This window comes from Oryzias melastigma, linkage group LG6 (genome assembly GCF_002922805.2).
Source record: "Oryzias melastigma strain HK-1 linkage group LG6, ASM292280v2, whole genome shotgun sequence".
NCBI classification, from domain to species: Eukaryota; Metazoa; Chordata; class Actinopteri; order Beloniformes; family Adrianichthyidae; genus Oryzias; species Oryzias melastigma.
This window is the reverse complement of record NC_050517.1, coordinates 33,304,734-33,322,063: the sequence shown is the minus strand read 5'-3', so window position 1 is coordinate 33,322,063 and position 17,330 is coordinate 33,304,734. Positions and strand designations below refer to the sequence as shown.

General features: G+C 40.2%; 2 protein-coding genes and 1 long non-coding RNA gene across 6 annotated transcripts in view; 2 read left to right on the top strand and 1 right to left on the bottom strand.

The window, feature by feature from the left end:
• hipk2 (homeodomain interacting protein kinase 2) overlaps positions 1–17,330 on the top strand; it is a 172,607-nt gene that overhangs the window by 129,795 nt on the left and 25,482 nt on the right. The gene's annotated exons all lie outside the window — the stretch shown is intronic.
• Positions 3,423–9,496, top strand: LOC112151736. Its single transcript, XM_024280783.2, has 3 exons — positions 3,423–3,609; positions 4,772–4,857; positions 7,306–9,496. Exon 3 carries the CDS (start codon positions 7,309–7,311, stop codon positions 9,355–9,357), a length of 2,049 nt encoding a protein of 682 aa, XP_024136551.1. The 5' UTR covers positions 3,423–3,609; positions 4,772–4,857; positions 7,306–7,308; the 3' UTR covers positions 9,358–9,496.
• Positions 13,137–17,324, bottom strand: LOC118598900. The gene is made up of 3 exons (XR_004948130.1): positions 17,158–17,324; positions 13,563–13,859; positions 13,137–13,492 (listed from the first exon to the last, which is right to left on the bottom strand). It is a non-coding gene; the product is annotated as an uncharacterized LOC118598900 (long non-coding RNA).

The following is a 17,330-nucleotide window of genomic DNA, read 5'->3' as shown; positions in this document are numbered from 1 at the left end:
TTTGTTATTTTAGTTTGGATCTTGGTAGTCTTAGTTTTCTGGCTTTGTTTATTTGTTTTCTTTAGATAGTTTTGGTTAGACAGACATTATCAGGAGCTGCTGACTAACGGTCCACATGTCTGGATCAGCAGTCTCCATGAGAGTCTGCTTATCACCTCGCATTTCGAGCATGTCAGCACAGGGAAAGTATGTACTAGTGATAACCTATATTTTCGTTTGTTTTTGCCGATGGCACTTCCAAAGTCTCTGTGACATACAGGCACAGAGCACTTATACAAAAAGGATTCTCAGTTTTCTAGAAAAACATGGCCGGAGAGAGCCTGCAGGGGAATCGTGCAGGCATGTAAAGGCCGTTTGAGTGTATATCCCCTTTCAGGGCTTTGAAAAGTGCTTCACAGAAATATTAAAGCAAGCACAGAAGAAATGGAAAATGAAAGCACATTGAGTGATATAAGAATAAAGTATTTTTTACTGTATGTAGTAGAAAGTAAAGATTGATCTTTAACATTTGGACGTACTCTACTTGATCTTTGACTTCAAACTTCCACCTGAATCCACAGATTTTACTGAGCTAGGTCTGTACAATGTCTGTCATCTAGTCCATATCAAGGAAGGAGATAAGTGGAAGACTTAAAAAAGTTCTCTATGGGATACTAGTTGCTGACTAGTTCTTGATTGTGTCAAGTTGACTCTAAAGAGTGAATGCACTGGCTGGACGGGAATTCCAGTTCCTGAAGACCAGCAAACATCTCAGAGTAGATAGACCAGGCGGAATTTCTTTCTTTCTTTCTTTCTTTTTTTTTCTTACAAGATTCAATTTCAATTTCAATTCGTCTTGTAAATAAGGATCTCGAAATGGAAATGGCAAACCAGATGCACTTTCCATTTGTAAAAGACGAATCTGATGACAAACCTGCATCAGCATGCATGGCCGACACCTTTCCAGACTCACCCGAGCATTAGGGATTCTTCTACTCAAACAGCTTTTCCTTGTTGTTCCTGACGTGTTGATCTAGTCCTTCTTGGAGTTACGATTTGAAACTTTCATGCCACCACCCCGGCAGCCATCGTTATTTTGGTCATACCATGTTGTGTGTGACTCACTATAGACCGGGGTGTCAAACTCAATTACACATGGGGCCAAAATCCAAAAAACTGTGTTGATCCTGCTCAATCTCAGTCTTTATCTGAACACCTTAATGAGGTCATTCGTCTCACCACCAAGCTGCATTTAAGCCATATCTTTCCTTAATTTCTGTGCAGTAAGTTGTCAGCATTACTACAATAATCCAGCTTTTCTTCTGCTGTCTCCTTGACAACCAAAAAGAAAACTTTTTTGCATCTATCTGCAAGAAGCATAGGCTCTCACAATATCTTCTTGCAGTCTGCTCTCTCGATCTTTGGATTCTTGACCTTCACATGTCTCTCAAATCAGACTTCCCTCCTTCTCCCATGGTACCTGTATCCATGTGTTGGCTCACGGATTACCGACCTATACCTGTCCCTCTAGTTACAGATCTGCTTTACCCAAGAGAAAAGGAGCAAAAACATGATTGTGTAACCCAACAACTGCTTTCCTTCAACAAGGGTTGCACTGTGGCGTGTTTCCACAGCAGTCACTGAAAGTGATCCATCTGATCCAGATAGTTCTTGTTTTTTCCAAAAAAAAAAAAACACAGAAAAAACTGTCATCACATTGGATTTCAAGCATGCCAGCACAGGAAAAGTGCAAACAAGTGTTAACCCATATTTTCAGATATTTTCAGCCGATGGCACTTCCCACAAATCAAACCTAAAGCCTATTACTTTCAGTCACAGAGCACTGACACAAATGTGCTTCCAAGTCTTCTCGGTAAACAAGACAGAATAGAACTTGTAGGGGACACATTCATGCATGTCAAGAATGTTCTTTGTGTGTTCCATGTTTCAGAGACATATTTATTTGCTTCAGAGAAATCTAAAACGTTTCACAGAAAAAAATAGGATTACAAGAAAACCAACTCAGTGGCCTTGTGGTGGTGTCCACCCTGAGACTGGAAGGCCGAGTCTTACCAAAAACGTAACCTAGTGTCTCCCTGCTTGACACTCACCAACACTCACCTCCAAATGGTTCCCGGGCGCGGCTGCATCTGCAGCTCACAGCTCCCTCGGGGAATGGGTCAAATGCAGAGAACACATTTTTCACACCCAGTTGAGTGACGACTAATGGGTCTTTTTTCTTCTTTAGAATTGTGATTACAAATTGTATCTGATTGGGAAAAGCATGTTTTTTTTAATCATTCTGCAGTTTTTGCGATCACTGACTGTATATGAAAACTGGACCGAGCAAGAGTTATGTCACCTGTAGAAAATGAATGCCTATAATTCGGTGAACATTTCATCTTGTTGAGTCACATGGTTTGGAAGCTAAAATATGTAAATATTTATCATCAAATAGGTGTGTCTCATGTAGGTATGTCAGTGCCACAACTTGGCATACATTTGGAGTTGTTGGATCACCTGGTTTAGAAGCTAATGAAAAAAATCTCATTCATTCTTGAATTTATTGACGGTCTCTGGACATCTGGACGTCTGTCGAATATCCAACCTATAACTAACTTCATCGCAGTTACCGAAAGCATGTCGTTCTGTTCTAATTTTAGAAACAGGTTAGGATCGCACTGTAAATGGATCTCATCCCATACAGAGTTTTTACCAAACACAAATGATGACCATCGATGTCCTGGGAACTTTTGAAGAACCTGCAGATTAGAAGTTTCTAGGAAATAATAAATCAATTTGATCTGAAAAATAACTAATTTTACAGATACTTAGAGCTGAGACATTATTTAGATCAAAACATAATAAAAGAAAATCTAGAGGGACCAGAATTACTGATTATTAAAACGTTTATTTTATCATACGAGCCAAATTTGGGCAGGAAGGTTATTTCTAGACTTTACGCAGGACTTGAGGGTTTTAAAGACAGGATTCTGTGTTCTTAAAAGAGAAAAGAAGATATAAAAAGTCATATCAATTAAGGAATGGGAAGAAATTTGTGATCAACAGTGGAAAACAACATGTTCCTTATCCTGGCGAGAATTTGGTTGGAAGAACATCACTCGGTATTTTGTGACACCTTCACAAAAACAGATCACGGCAAGAGTTGCTGGAGAAAGTGCAGGGCGGGTAAGGGCGATCAGTTCCACATATTTTAGGACTGCCCATTGATAAAAAAAAAAATTCTGTCAGGAAATAAAAAGTCACTCAGATGAGGTATTAAAATTAAGACATAAAATATAAGTGAAAACATCCACATCCAAAATATAATCTATAAAAATGTAAAGAAACAACATTTATTTAGCATTTTGTTTTCCAGATAATCTGTCAGTAAATGATCAAAAAAAGGATTGCGTGTTACTTTTCATATTATAAATATGTTTAGGCTTCATAAAGACTGTCTGAAGCAGAAGATCTTTAGATTGCAAGAATTCCTTCCGTGTACTCAGTGACTCCTACATTTGCATGGACCCAATCAGGTTCAAGTGAATCCCACAGGAGCGTCCTGGATCCGTATATTAACCGTTTCAACCATCACCAGACGGCCACAGGACTCTCTGCACTTCAAAGGTAAGTCGGTTTAGACTTTATTTGAATATTTGTTGTATTTGATTTAATATTTTCCTTTTCATTAAACTTGATTTTGTCAGAAGAATAATAGGCTTCTGTGATTAGAAACTGTTAGGAGGGATACGATTTGATTTCATGGATAGTAAATTCTGAGAACTGCCTGGGTTTAGACCTCTGCAAACACCTTAAAAAACAACCTTGCAAAGAAAAAAAAACCTTAAGCCGCCTTTTCATGTCAAACATCACTTGCTTATTATAAACTGAACAGTTCACTAATTTTGAAATCAAATGTTTTCTTGTGCATTAAAGTAAGAGAATCACACGTTCAGCAAAGATCCACTTAAGACTCAAACTCCATATTGATTTTCATTGTAGAATGCAGGATTTGGCTGACAAAACTCTGACAAATAAAGAGCAACAGTGCTGCAGCTCTGTGAAGCTGAGCTCTAGTAAAGCTGTTTGATGTAAAAAATAAAAAATAAAAAAGCAGAGGCACTCAACACCCCCCACCACCACCACTCTCTACACCTTTGCCCTCACAGAGGGAGACCAGACCACCAACACAGAGCCAGCATTTAGATACTGTAAATACAAACAGACATCCGTGTGTGTGGAAATAATGGTCATTTAATTAAATGAACATTATGCAGAAAATGATCATCCTTGACTGAACTCAGTTTAATAATATTAAAAGAGAGAGAAATTTAGTTCACTTTAAATTGGTAAAGTCAGTAAAAAGTGTCAGCAATTATGAAAGTTTTTCAAAAACGAAAATCACAATAATTTTGGTAAATAATGATAATTTCCGTCAGATCCTTTCAACTTCAACAGTCTAATACAGGGGTGTGTTCAGCTGCAGGTCAAATTACTGAACAAAACCTGCTAAATCACAGTTCACTTTCAAACAAAGTGTGTGAAATTAACCGAAATGTACAAAACCGTTCAAACAAACGTCAAATGGGAATGAGTTTGTAGTATAAATGATTCTGACTATAGTTTGATTGTAAAAGGTGAATGCTTGAACAAAACAGAATGTTTTAAGACTGTATGCATTTGGATTTAAGTTCTTCTCTTTTCAAGTTCATCTGAAATGCATAGAAATGATGCTCTTTAGACACTCAAGGGGGTTTAAAGATGATTTCTTTTTCATCTGCCTGTTCAGACCTGCAGCTGCAACCAGACTGAGAGGAAATACCTTCTGTGAGAGCAACCTGAAGAACGTCAACATCTAAAACATCTTCAACAACGGTAAAGGTTCACTATCAATTCTTTTTACATTTTAGTTATACAAAAGCAATTTTAAGATTTTTTATGAGCCTCATCATTAAAAAAAACATTCATATTTCAACAGGACAAATTATCTTTTCTATAAAGACAGTGCTTTTATTCAGCTTCGGTCACCAAACATGTATACATTTCAAGGCATCACAGGTCCATTCATCAAAGAAAACTGAGCTTCTGCTGCTCTTCAGCTCTGGTTCTACTATAAACTCTGCCCTCTAGTGGTAAAAGGTGGTCTAACACAAGCTAGAAAAGAAGATTTTACTCTTTAAACCATTCATTTTAACTAGTGAGGCCATATAAACCATTTCTGTGCGATCAATTAATCTTAATCTGTAATTAATTAATCTAATTAATTACAAATCTTTTTAATCTAATAACTGCCATAAAAAGCTTTATTTTTGGGGTATTTTTTATTTAAATTCATGACATTGTGACAGTCAAATTTAAATCAAAAACTAGTTTAATGAAGTTGACCATTTTTTCAGTCTCGAACAATAAAGAAAAAGCAAAAAAACATAAGAACAAAAAAATTCCGTCCAGAGCGCTCAAATTTAAGACATAAAAACAGATGGAAACCTTAACCTTAACAAACCAAAAAATATTGACCACAAACTTCTTATGAAAACTATAATCCATGTTGACAAACGTCATTCCACAGTTTCCCGTCTGATGCGATCAGCCCTCCACGTACCGCGTTAATCTATGATAACGAACACTCCGCCTGGCTTTATCCCTTACATAAAGATAAAAGCTGTGTAGTTTTGGGCTTGTTTGGGTTAATTCTATGAAGAACTACAAAGTCGTACACTGACAACGTCACAACAGCAACACAGAGCGTGCAGCATGCACAGTGGTGCACAGACAACAGGATGTGCACTGGGACCAAGAGGAGTTTTCATCAGATGTCAAATAAAATGTTCACATAGGTAAACAGTTGGACCTTTGCCTTTAATATTTGAGAACATAACGGTATTAAAAAAATACATTAATATGATTTAAAAAAATAACACTAATTTGTCTGAAAATAATCACCTGTTATACGATCACTTGACACCCCTAATTTAACAACCATCTCATCTAAAGAGGGCTGGTCTGGTGGGCCACACATCACCCCTGTGATGTACCCCGGCACATTACAGGGGTGCTGGGACCCTAAACATCACACAGGATACTACAGTATCACTTATGTCATGACAAATTGAGCCCCGTGCTGCACGACCTATTGATGCTAAGAAAAAACAAACAGAACAAACGTGGATAAATACATGAATAGATCACAAACATAAGACGTTTATTGGTGGCAGGGCAGAGGTGACATGTAGGGCTGGGTATCAATAATAATTTACAGAAACTATTCAACCACGACAGGATCGATTCAATTACGAGTTTTTGTTTTATTCTTTTGATCCACTCATTCAATACCAAGCAGTTCCATTTTCACTTTACACTTTGTAAGAAAAATACATTAAAAACCACTATTTAATTTGAATATATTGATAATAACCTGATCCAGTTCACATACTGTAAATGTATCAGTGAAATAATGAGATTGTTAATATCATCCAGAGTTACATGGATTCTCTAAAGGAGAAGTTCTAACTAAAATGTTCAGATCATTAACATTGGAAACATTGTTCTGCTTCTCCTGGAGGACGTTTCAGTTTGGACACTAGGTGGCGATCGCGCTATAACACTTTTAAAAAAAAAAGAAGAATAAGCAAAGAATGAGCAAAAAAAACGTGCTTTAAACCACAATGGTTTCGTTAAAAAATATTTCCTTGAAAGAGTTTGAAAAGTTGATACCTGTGAGTTTATAAAGATGTTCATTTAGTCAGTAATGTATGTTTATTTCAACCAAGGATTAGCATTAGCCGTCCTATGGGAAATTCTATTGAACGTTAGCGTCAAGCTAGCAGACTTTAGCTTTATGTGCTAGATTGATCTCTATTTTTATGGATAAATTATTGATCAATTAAGCTTAAATCGATTCAAATCAATTACATCAACCCAGCCCTGATGACATGTGCATGTTACCTGATAAAGCAGGTAAAGAGTGCCACCTACTGTCCTATAGATTGTAGTAACAGTGCTCGGATGCGACAGATAAAGGAAATTTCCTGGAATAGACAGTGACTTAACTTATTCCTTGTCTGCTTTTTTTTAACACATTTGGTCCAGATAAAGTAAATGTAAGTTGGCCCTGAATCAAACACTCCTCTCAGCTATAATAAATAAGGGTCTTATGCAGAATTGTTTTGTCATCATAACTGTTCAAGAGCTATAAACCAAATCTGTTACTAATAAGATAAATGTCAAACAGATCTGCAACTCTGGATAAAATGTAAAAAGGAACTAAAGAATCAAGTCTTTTTTTAATTTGTAAACAGTCCATCTGTTGGCTTTTTTAAACAGGAAATGGCTGGCGCAATTGCACGAACCACTCAAGATCTGACCAGTGCAGCCGACATGCGGAACACCACCCAGATGCTGATGCAGCCCAATGCAAACTGGGAGGAGTATCTGGCTCCTGGTCCTATCTCTGTTGCAATCATGGGGGAGCTAGTCTTCATCTCCTCAAACACCGACTTCTCCATCAACAAGAATCCCCCAAAAGACGGATTCAAGTACATAAAGTACCCAGAATCCTTCAGAGCCTGTCTTATGCAAGTCTGTAACTTAGGCTGGCATGCATTCAACACAGCTCACAAGAACATGGATCAAATCCGCATACATACAGCCAATGTTCCAGGTTTCATGAAGTCAGCAGTCAAGATTCTGTTTCAGAATAACGATGAAATTGTTAAAAGTCTTCTCCCAAACATGCTGGAAAGCATCAGTAGAATTGCAGACCAATGTGTGGTCTTGGCAGACGGTGCTGAAAAGCAGTATGCTGATGTCATTTGTTTGATCCAGGAGCTGCTGGAAGCCTGTATCAATGCTGAATACTTTTATGGAGAAAAGCTGGAAGAGATCAAGATGAAAATTCAGGAGAACAAATTGAAGGAACAGACTGCTAAAGAGATCACGGAAAGATCCAAGAAAACCTTTGAGACCTTGTCAAAGGAGATGGAAGAAGCTCAAAACCAGTACAAAAATGCAATGAATTCCCTCCCATCAGGGTGGGAGATAATAGGCATGGATGTAGTTGAGGGACTTGGTCAGATAGTAACAGTTTTAGGGAATGCATGTGTTTCGATGAGTTCTTCAAACACTGAAAGTTCTGGGAAGACAGCCTCAAAAACAAATCCCAACAAGGAGGGTGAGAACAAAGACATGGTCTCAGAAATCGCCATCTACAGCAGATCCGAACAGATACTTAAACTCACATCCATTTTTGGAGAGTTCATCAATGACAAAGGCATAAACTGGAAAGAGCTCTATGACCAGAAAAACAAGTCTACAAAGACCAAATGGAGTGAAGATCAATTCAAGAGAATCTCTCAGGAGTTGGAGAAGATGCCAAAGAGCAAGGTAAAGGAAGATGCTTTGACTCTCTGCAACAAGGGCATTGCCATCTGTGGAGAACTGGCAAAGTATGCACCCGAACAGAAATGCGATGAGAAGAAAACAAATGAAATAATTAAGGATACAAAGAAGCTGCATGAAGACGCCATGAAATTTGACTGTGAAAGCAAAAAAAAGAGTGGTTCTCCAGCTCTGACCCCACAATCTCCGATGAAATTCAGAGAGGAGGAGAAGACCGGACGAAAGTCTGCCAGTCAGGTTGCAACAGAGAATGCCCGATTCCGCATTGAGCAGAGCCGAGAACAACTGAAGCAAACGCGAGACTCGTATGAGAAGGCTGTGCAGAACATGGAGAAAAACCAGAAGGAGCTGACTGACATCCTGGTTGACATGCAGAAATGCAAAATCAAAGAGATTGACTTTGACACCACCATTAAAATGCTGGTCAAAGGTATGGATGCAATGGGCCGAGTGAAAGAGCAATGGGAGAAGATGGTGCGCTTCTTCCAGATGGTGGCTAACATTGTGAAAACCAGCCTTGGAACCACCCTGGAAACATTTGTGAAGACATCTGAAGATACAATGAAACTGTCCTACAGCTGTAAGCTATTTGCCAAAGACATCCTGTACAACCAGGCCTTTCAAGCCTCCAACATCTCCAGCCTGGTTCACATGATCTCAGGGACCTACTGTGAAGTGTCCAGCAAATATCTGATGGACAGAATAAGTAGCCTGGGTAAACTCATGGCCATGGACAAGGAGAAACCAGAGTTCATGCAAGAGCGGCTAAAACTGCAGCAGTCCTGCAAGGAAGCACAAGAGGGAATCCTGCATTTGGTCCTGAGGAACAAGGCTGAATTTGAGAGGAAGATCGATGACAGGATTGCTAAAATTGAAACGGAGCTGAAGGCCGTTCTGCCCTCCGATCCACCACAGGAAACTGAAAGGATCAAAGAAATTGTTCAGAGCAGTTTTGGGGATGAGGACAAATACTATTAAATATAAGCTTTGGGCCATTTCTCATGTCAGAAATGGAAAAACTGTAGTCATTATTGGATGTTAAAGCAAAAAGATTTATATGTAATCAAGCAAGTCACTCATTTCCATACATTCAATAAAGTGTAACCTTTGAATGATGTTTCCTGTTATTCTGTGCTTATTAATCATGGTTGTGTCTTTATGATGGGCTGCACGGTGGCGCAGTGGTTAGCGCTCTTGCCTCACAGTGAGAAGGCCCCGGTTCAAATCCCGGCTGGGACCTTTCTGTGTGGAGTTTGCATGTTCTCCCCGTGCATGCGTGGGTTTTCACCGGGGACTCCGGCTTCCTCCCACCGTCCAAAAACATGCTTCATAGGTTAATTGGTGACTCTAAATTGCCCCTAGGTGTGATTGTGAGAGTGGATGTGTGTGTGATTGAGGCCCTGAGACGGACTGGCGACCTGTCCAGGGTGTACCCCGCCTTCGCCCATCAGTAGCCGGGATAGGCTCCGGCACCCCCGCGACCCCGAACGGGATGAAGCGGTCAAGAAGATGGATGGATGGATGTGTCTTTATGAGGCTGGATGTGGTTGAGTAAAGCGCCATTCAAAACTTTGCTGGTAAAAACACGTTGAGACTCGTGGTCCATGACCTATAGCTCCTATATGATGCGATTTGGGAGCGCACTGCAACATCCAATTAATCTTTTTTTTTCTTTAAATATCGCAATTTTCTTTGAAGAGAAACTTTCTATATACGTTTGTTTTTTGCTAACTTTATTGGTTGGGGGTTTCCATTTAGCTGTTGGTGCAGCTGCTTTAAAGTCCCCAGTAGTGTTTTAATTATGATTATGAAGTTTTCAACCAAAATCTCACAACCTAAATGACTTAAAAAGCCATTTTTCATGTTGATCTGAAACCTCAGTTTCCAAAATCTGGGTGGGCGTGGCTTTTAGAGCTGAGCTTGACATGCATCAGCGAGTCGGATGCAGTGGAGAAAAATCCACTAGTTTTCCCAAAATAAAACTTCCTTCAAAATCAGATGGAGGACTTCCTGTGAGAAAATAAACATGTGGAGACAAATCTGAACCTTTTTACAAGGCAGATGTTAAAGAAACAGTTCTAACCTTTAAATGGGGTTTTTAAAAAGAGCGGGAAGATTTTTGGTTCAAACAACAAATCATTCCAAAACTACTCAGGAGGTTATCAACAACCTGAAACTTCTACCGACAGAAGAATCAACGACTCTGGCAGAAAAAAAGAACCTCTCAGTTCTTCAAGAAATACCAGAGAATTTTCTGGAAAGATGAATGATCCTGTTGATCAGAAGGACTTCAGCTGTAAAAATATATCTACGGAAGTACAGAAGACTGTTCATACAGTAACATTTCTCTTGATTCTAAATATAGTTTCTGTTCTCCTGTTCTTAATTTAGTTCAATAAATAAATATTTAAATGAAAACATTTTGAACTAGTTTTTAGTTATATTGTAACTTTACTGAAAAGGTTTATCATAAATATTTATTCAAAAATTAACATTTTAAAGTTTTCTGTGTCTTATAGTTGGAGAAGTGCTTATCTCTTTTGGGGGATTCTGGGTAATTTGAGTTTGTCTTAAAATCAGGCAGAAAGCAACAAAGTCATCTGCTACAAAAACAAAGTTTGATTCATTGAAGGAAACACAAATCTGGAGGAAATCACACAAAAGCAAATGCACAGTAGAGAAAAATAAACCATTAATGTGAAGAAAAAAGGCTTTACTGTAAGCTAATGGGAGACAGTGTAAACAAAGAGATGATGGGAAATGAGTGAAGGCTTACTTCCCGCCAGCAGTCCCACCCGCCCACAACTAAGAAACAAATTTTGTGTGAGGTCCTTCCTTGTTACTATAAAAGAAACATGCTACAAGCTTCCTGCTTCTCTTCGTTCTGATGCGTCCACCTCCAGATATGCAGATGGTGCTGACACCTGAAGATGCTGAAATTGATAGCTAAAAACGCTGTAGTTGATAGCCAGCTAAAATATTAGCGAAATGCCAAATTAACAGCTAGTATGTAGCTGAAAAAATGGCTAAGATTCAAAATAGACAATGAGATACTGTGACTGTGTGCGTGATGTTGTGAGAGAAACAGTTTGCCACTTTGGCAGGTGAGCCATTTTTCATATTCTCTTACAGAAACCCCTGCTTTAAGGGATTACTATTGCTGGAATCAAGTACGCTGATAATATCCAGTATGAGCTAACCCTGAGCTCAGCCAGTACAAACACACATTCAGTTGTTGCTCCGTCATTGTTACACTTTGAAATGACTAAAACTCACAACTACAACACTCAATAAGGCAAATGCTTTCTAATTTATCCATGTTCTTCTGTGCACTAAATTTTTGCAAAATAAATAAAGTATTTTATTGTTTGTCACTGGTTTTAAGCTTAATGAAAGTGTGTTGCATTCAAAAAAAAAGGGGGGGGGGGGGTCTATATTTTTTTAACTGTTTCATTACAAATTTTGTTAAAAATTGAAAAACAGTCTGAGAGCCACGAAGTGAACCACACCCACAACACATGCATCCAGCAAATCCACCCGAGTGTCCAGCAGGTCACAGACAGACTTCGCTGCTTTGGGCCCAATATTGTACGTCGGGGCTGACTTGCAAACGAAAAAAAGTTCATACTTGTCAATATTTCAAATGTCCCTAATGTTTAGCTCTGTAATAGTAGTAGATAAAGTAAATTGATGCTTTAAAGAAAGGTTTGTATTCCTAAAATAATTCAGAGATCAGAAGTATATTTTGTTTAAATGACATTCCATTTCGCCCTGCACGGTGGCGCAGTGGTTAGCGCTCTCGCCTCACAGCGAGAAGGCCCCGGTTTGACTCCCGGCTGGGACCTTTCTGTGTGGAGTTTGCATGTTCTCCCCGTGCATGCGTGGGTTTTCACCGGGGACTCCGGCTTCCTCCCACCGTCCAAAAACATGCTTTCTAGGTTAATTGGTGACTCTAAATTGCCCCTAGGTGTGAATGTGAGAGTGAATGTGTGTGTGATTGAGGCCCTGTGACAGACTGACGACCTGTCCAGGGTGTACCCCGCCTTCGCCCTTCAGTAGCCGGGTTAGGCTCCGGCACCCCGCGACCCCGAAAGGGCAGAAGCGGTCAGGAAAATGGATGGATGGACATTCCATTTCTGTAATGTCATCAAACTGACATAAGAATACACTTTTAGTTATCATTAGTGTTTTGTTTTTGTAGGAGAACCATCTTCAACTAAAACTTTATAAATTAAGGGAATAACTCTTTTGCTTTGAAACACAAAATATTTTTCCAAAAAAATGTTTGGCTAATAGAAATCTAATTTGGCTGGTAGTCTTTGGATGTTACCGGCTGTTACGCCCCATTCAGTCTAGGGGTCCTGGGCCTAACATAAAGGTAAATTTAATAAGAAATGTAACAAAAGTCTTTCCATAAAAATATAACAAATGTATTTACAAGAACAACCAAACATTAACTAAAAGTGAAGCAAAAGGCTTCAGGGTGAACCAAGGCCAAGAAACTAAAAAGTTAATTTAGAGCCCTGGGTATGGGTTTTATTGGACATTGCAGATTGGATAATGACGTTTCTCCACCTTTTCAACCTAAAATTATTTAGTATGAAGCGATAACCAGCAATGTCCCATACTACTTACCTGATTTCTCCTTGTGTTTTTTTTCTGGAAAACATTTTTGTTTTCTGATTTTTTTTTCCTTTTTATGTTTTAGTTTCTAGAATTTTATTTGATTTTCTAAATGTAATGCTGTTTTATTAATATTTGTTTTTTTTTCTTTATTTGTTGTGATTTGAAAAATGTTTTTGGATCGAGTTTGTTGATAAATTTGCACTTCAGGGTCACCATACCTGACAGATAGATGTCCGTCTCGGTCTAAAACACAGAAACTGCATCACTCTAGACTTTTATTATGAAAAAACTGAGTCACCTCTCTCAGCGCGTCAGGACGGAGGGTCGGAACGGCGTCCGATGAAAGCATCAGCCGGCCGGCGGCGTCAGGGTGAACCAAGACGCCTCAAAGTGTCAGGAGGACACTCAGGAGTGAGCATGCGGCGAGCCCTCGTCCCTCTGAGCCAGGGCCAGCCACGCCCTCCGCAGCTCCGCATCTTTGGGAAACCTGGGAAGAGAAGAGCCACGACTCAAGAGACGAACGTCCACATGCTGCTCGCACAAACCAGCAGACTGACCGGTGGAAGCTCAGCTCGGGGTGGGCGTAACTCGAGGCGTCGCAGCCGTAAACCAGGCAGCACTGGACGCTCAGCTGGTTGGGGCGTAGCTGCGATCTGCCTTGACAAACGGCGAAGTCTTCAACCCACTTCTTCACGGAGACGGTCACCCCAACAGAGAGGAGGCGGCCCGTCAGGGAGATGCTGCAGTGCTCCACGCCAGCACACTCACCATGATCTCCTTCACCAGCCGACCCTGGCCGGGGTGGCGGTTGTTGTCATGGTGAGGAGTCAGAATCTCCCGTATCTCCTTGCCATCTGGAGGACAGAGAGGTCAGCACAGGTTTCAGGCTTCAGATGTTTGTGGACAAATTTGAAAAGTGAGAGAAAAGCTCACGGTTTAATTATGTTTGTTTACATTACATTTTAAAGTTTAGAATTCCCAGAATATTGGAAAAGGAGCAGAAAACTCTGACATTAGAATCATGTCACTTTTCCTAGTAACCTTGTAACAAATCCTGTGGGGGTCAGGGCCTGCATAGCCTTCAGTGAAAGCTAAGGATGAAACGATTCTTTGAGGATCAGTAAAAAAATGATTCAAGGTCGTCAAGATGTTCACCCATGCAGAAAATAAAAAAATAAAAAAATGATATATATACACACACACACACATTTGTCCAAAATATATTTTAGATCGTTCCAACTGTTCTGTCAGCTTCCCTCGTAACCCTACGCCCTGAATTCACAGTGCATACAGTCAGTGCTTCCATCCTCTCTTCCATGAAAACACAGCTCACTGATCAGAATCTGAGTTAGAGTCTGTCTAGATTCATGAAGACAAAAGATGACAATCACCTCTGATTGGATGGTCAAAGCTCGCACTACCAAAACCTAACTTCTTCTGTACTTAAGCCCCAGGCAGCAGCTGCACTTGATTTTTGTTTAAATGACTCACTGTTTTGCCGTTAACAACAGAAGGCAGAGAAGTTGATTTAGTTGCTGTTTTATTGCGGAAGTCATTCTTAAGACGAACTTTTCTGGAAAAACTGAACATCGTCAAACAAAGGCCAACCAACCTGAGAGCCTGTCACAGGAGGAAAAAATGATTTGTCTGTTACTGTCAGCCTCCCAGTAGTTCTATTTGGCCAGGTAACAGAGTTTTCTCAAATATTGAGCAACAAAAGGGTCAGTAGGAGGACGTCTAAGTCGCCACTGAATGCACCGCAGCTGCTCCGAACGCTGTCATCATCAACAGTTTCACAGCAGGATTTTGGAAAATATCATTTCTATCCATCCATCCATCTTCTTGTCCGCTTCTTCCCTTTCGGGGTCGCGGGGTGCCGGAGCCTATCCCGGCTACTGAAGGGCGAAGGCGGGGTACACCCTGGACAGGTCGCCAGTCTGTCGCAGGGCCTCAATCACACACATATCCACTCTCACATTCACACCTAGGGGCAATTTAGAGTCACCAATTAACCTATGAAGCATGTTTTTGGACGGTGGGAGGAAGCCGGAGTCCCCGGTGAAAACCCACGCATGCACGGGGAGAACATGCAAACTCCACACAGAAAGGTCCCAGCCGGGATTCGAACCGGGGCCTTCTCGCTGTGAGGCAAGAGCGCTAACCACTGCACCACCGTGCAGCCCAAAATATCATTTCCCAAACAAAAAACAGGTTTCAAGACCATGAAAAACTAGAGTTTATCACCCTCCTCAACAATTTGATGAGCAACAGAAAAACGTCCTGCACACATCCCTCTCCAGCACAGAACTCTGATCTGTCTGGACTGAGATCTGTCATAAACGGCATGCAGGATTTTGCTGGGAAATCTCCTGGACTTCCTTCATGGATGGACAGAGCAGCTGCAGGATAGTGAGAAAAGCAAGTCCAAACCCGGGTTTGACTGCAGGACCTCCAGAGAGACCTGCAGACTCTGGAGTTGTTCTAAACTGTTCTACTGTCAAGAGAGACTTGTTTAAATATGGACGAGTCATCAGAAAAAAAAACCTCTTCATCACAAAATTCAACCTTTGAAGTTCACAAATGAACACAAAAACGAGGCTAATGAACATGGAAACAAGTTCTGTGGACCGACCCGGTTCAAATGGAACCGGAATGAGCAAAGGCAAAGGCAATTATAGACACTTTTGTGCAACATTGCTGAAATCAGTAATACTATGTCTTTGACGAGCATTGACTATAACCAAATTGGAATTATCTGTCAAATTTAATGTTAACAATAGTAAACATGATCAGCAGTCACACTACTTAGTGCAGAATTGTTGTAACAGAACAAAAATTAAATAATTCAAGTGGCGACAGCTATCTACCTCCAAAAGAACGTCACACCAAAGGATGATGAATGTAATGCTTTACAGCCTCTGTCAAGTGTTGCCTAATTTTTCGTGCACTTTTCCTTTACTTGAAAAGGGCTGAGCATCCAAAAATAAAGGCTGATTTACTCAGACTGTCACTTGAGATTATTTTTCCAATTTTTATCATTTTTCCATTTGGTCAGTCAGCAGTTAATAGGTAAAATCCTTAAAACACACATAATAATGGAAATAAATATAATTTTAAGTGCTTCAGTTAATTAGCATTCTCCCTAATTTTACAGTGAATTCATGTACTTTATTTTAATTACAATTAAATTTCAGTTCATACATCAAATCCTGCTTTTTTTGTTTAAAAAATTATTTAAATTAACATTAGCAACAAGTAATTACATTGGTGGAAAAGTCACATTATAAATTTACCAAAGTTACACCGTACAGCAGCAGGTTAAACATTGAAGTGCATCAAAGCGAAAATTCCGACGCTCCTTGAAGTGTACACAAACAACTGCGAAGCGCGCGCCCAGTTCCCACAGCCACTGATCAAACAGGAAGTAAGTGATCGCTGACATTCTAGCGCTCAGAGAAAGTCAGTTCTTACCGGCTGGATCTCCTACAGATGGAGGATAAATGCTGACAGGTAGACATGCTTCACACACGCGCTACAGAGCCTGTATCTCACCGGAGCTTCTCCCGAATGAGCGCGTGCGTTGCTATTACAAGTCCGACGCAGCACGCCCAACTGCTCAATAGTTCCGGCGCGCGACTCGCACGCTCAGCGCAATAGCCTCTAAATATAAATATAATATCGATACTTGGTGAGAACCCATCGAGAATCGATCGCAGGACTAAATATCGCGATATATCGCAATATTGATATTTTGGCAAACCCCTAATCAAAATACATGAGATAATCCGGTTAATTTTCAAAATAGTACCAATTTTTCACAATAAAACCCTGCCATTGACAAATGTGATCATGTTTTTTTGTGTCTAAACAGACTGTAGAGATGAAAATAAACATACAATCGCAGCACCCACACACAGTCACGCACGTGCGAAACCACACACACAAAACAGACAGACATCCACACATACAGCAAAACGTCGTGGGCTCCGGAGCAGGGAGCGGGGCGGCTGGGTTTGGGGAGAAAAAAAGGAGAAGCAGAGAGGAGTTCCTCTTAGCAGAAAAACGGGCTAATATTTTTAGTTTATTAATTTACCCTGGGAAACACAACACACAGACACACACACAACTTACTTCACTTTGTCAGGTCCTCACCTGATCCAATGAACCAATGAACTTGAAGGCCTCCATGCTGAACTGGAACTGATTCTGGTTGGAGGAGCGGTAGATCTGAACAGTTGGATCCACTGTGCACCTTCAGGTTGAAACAGATATGTCAGTCCTTTTTATGTGTGTGCTTGGGTGCACTTTTATTAAACACATTAGCA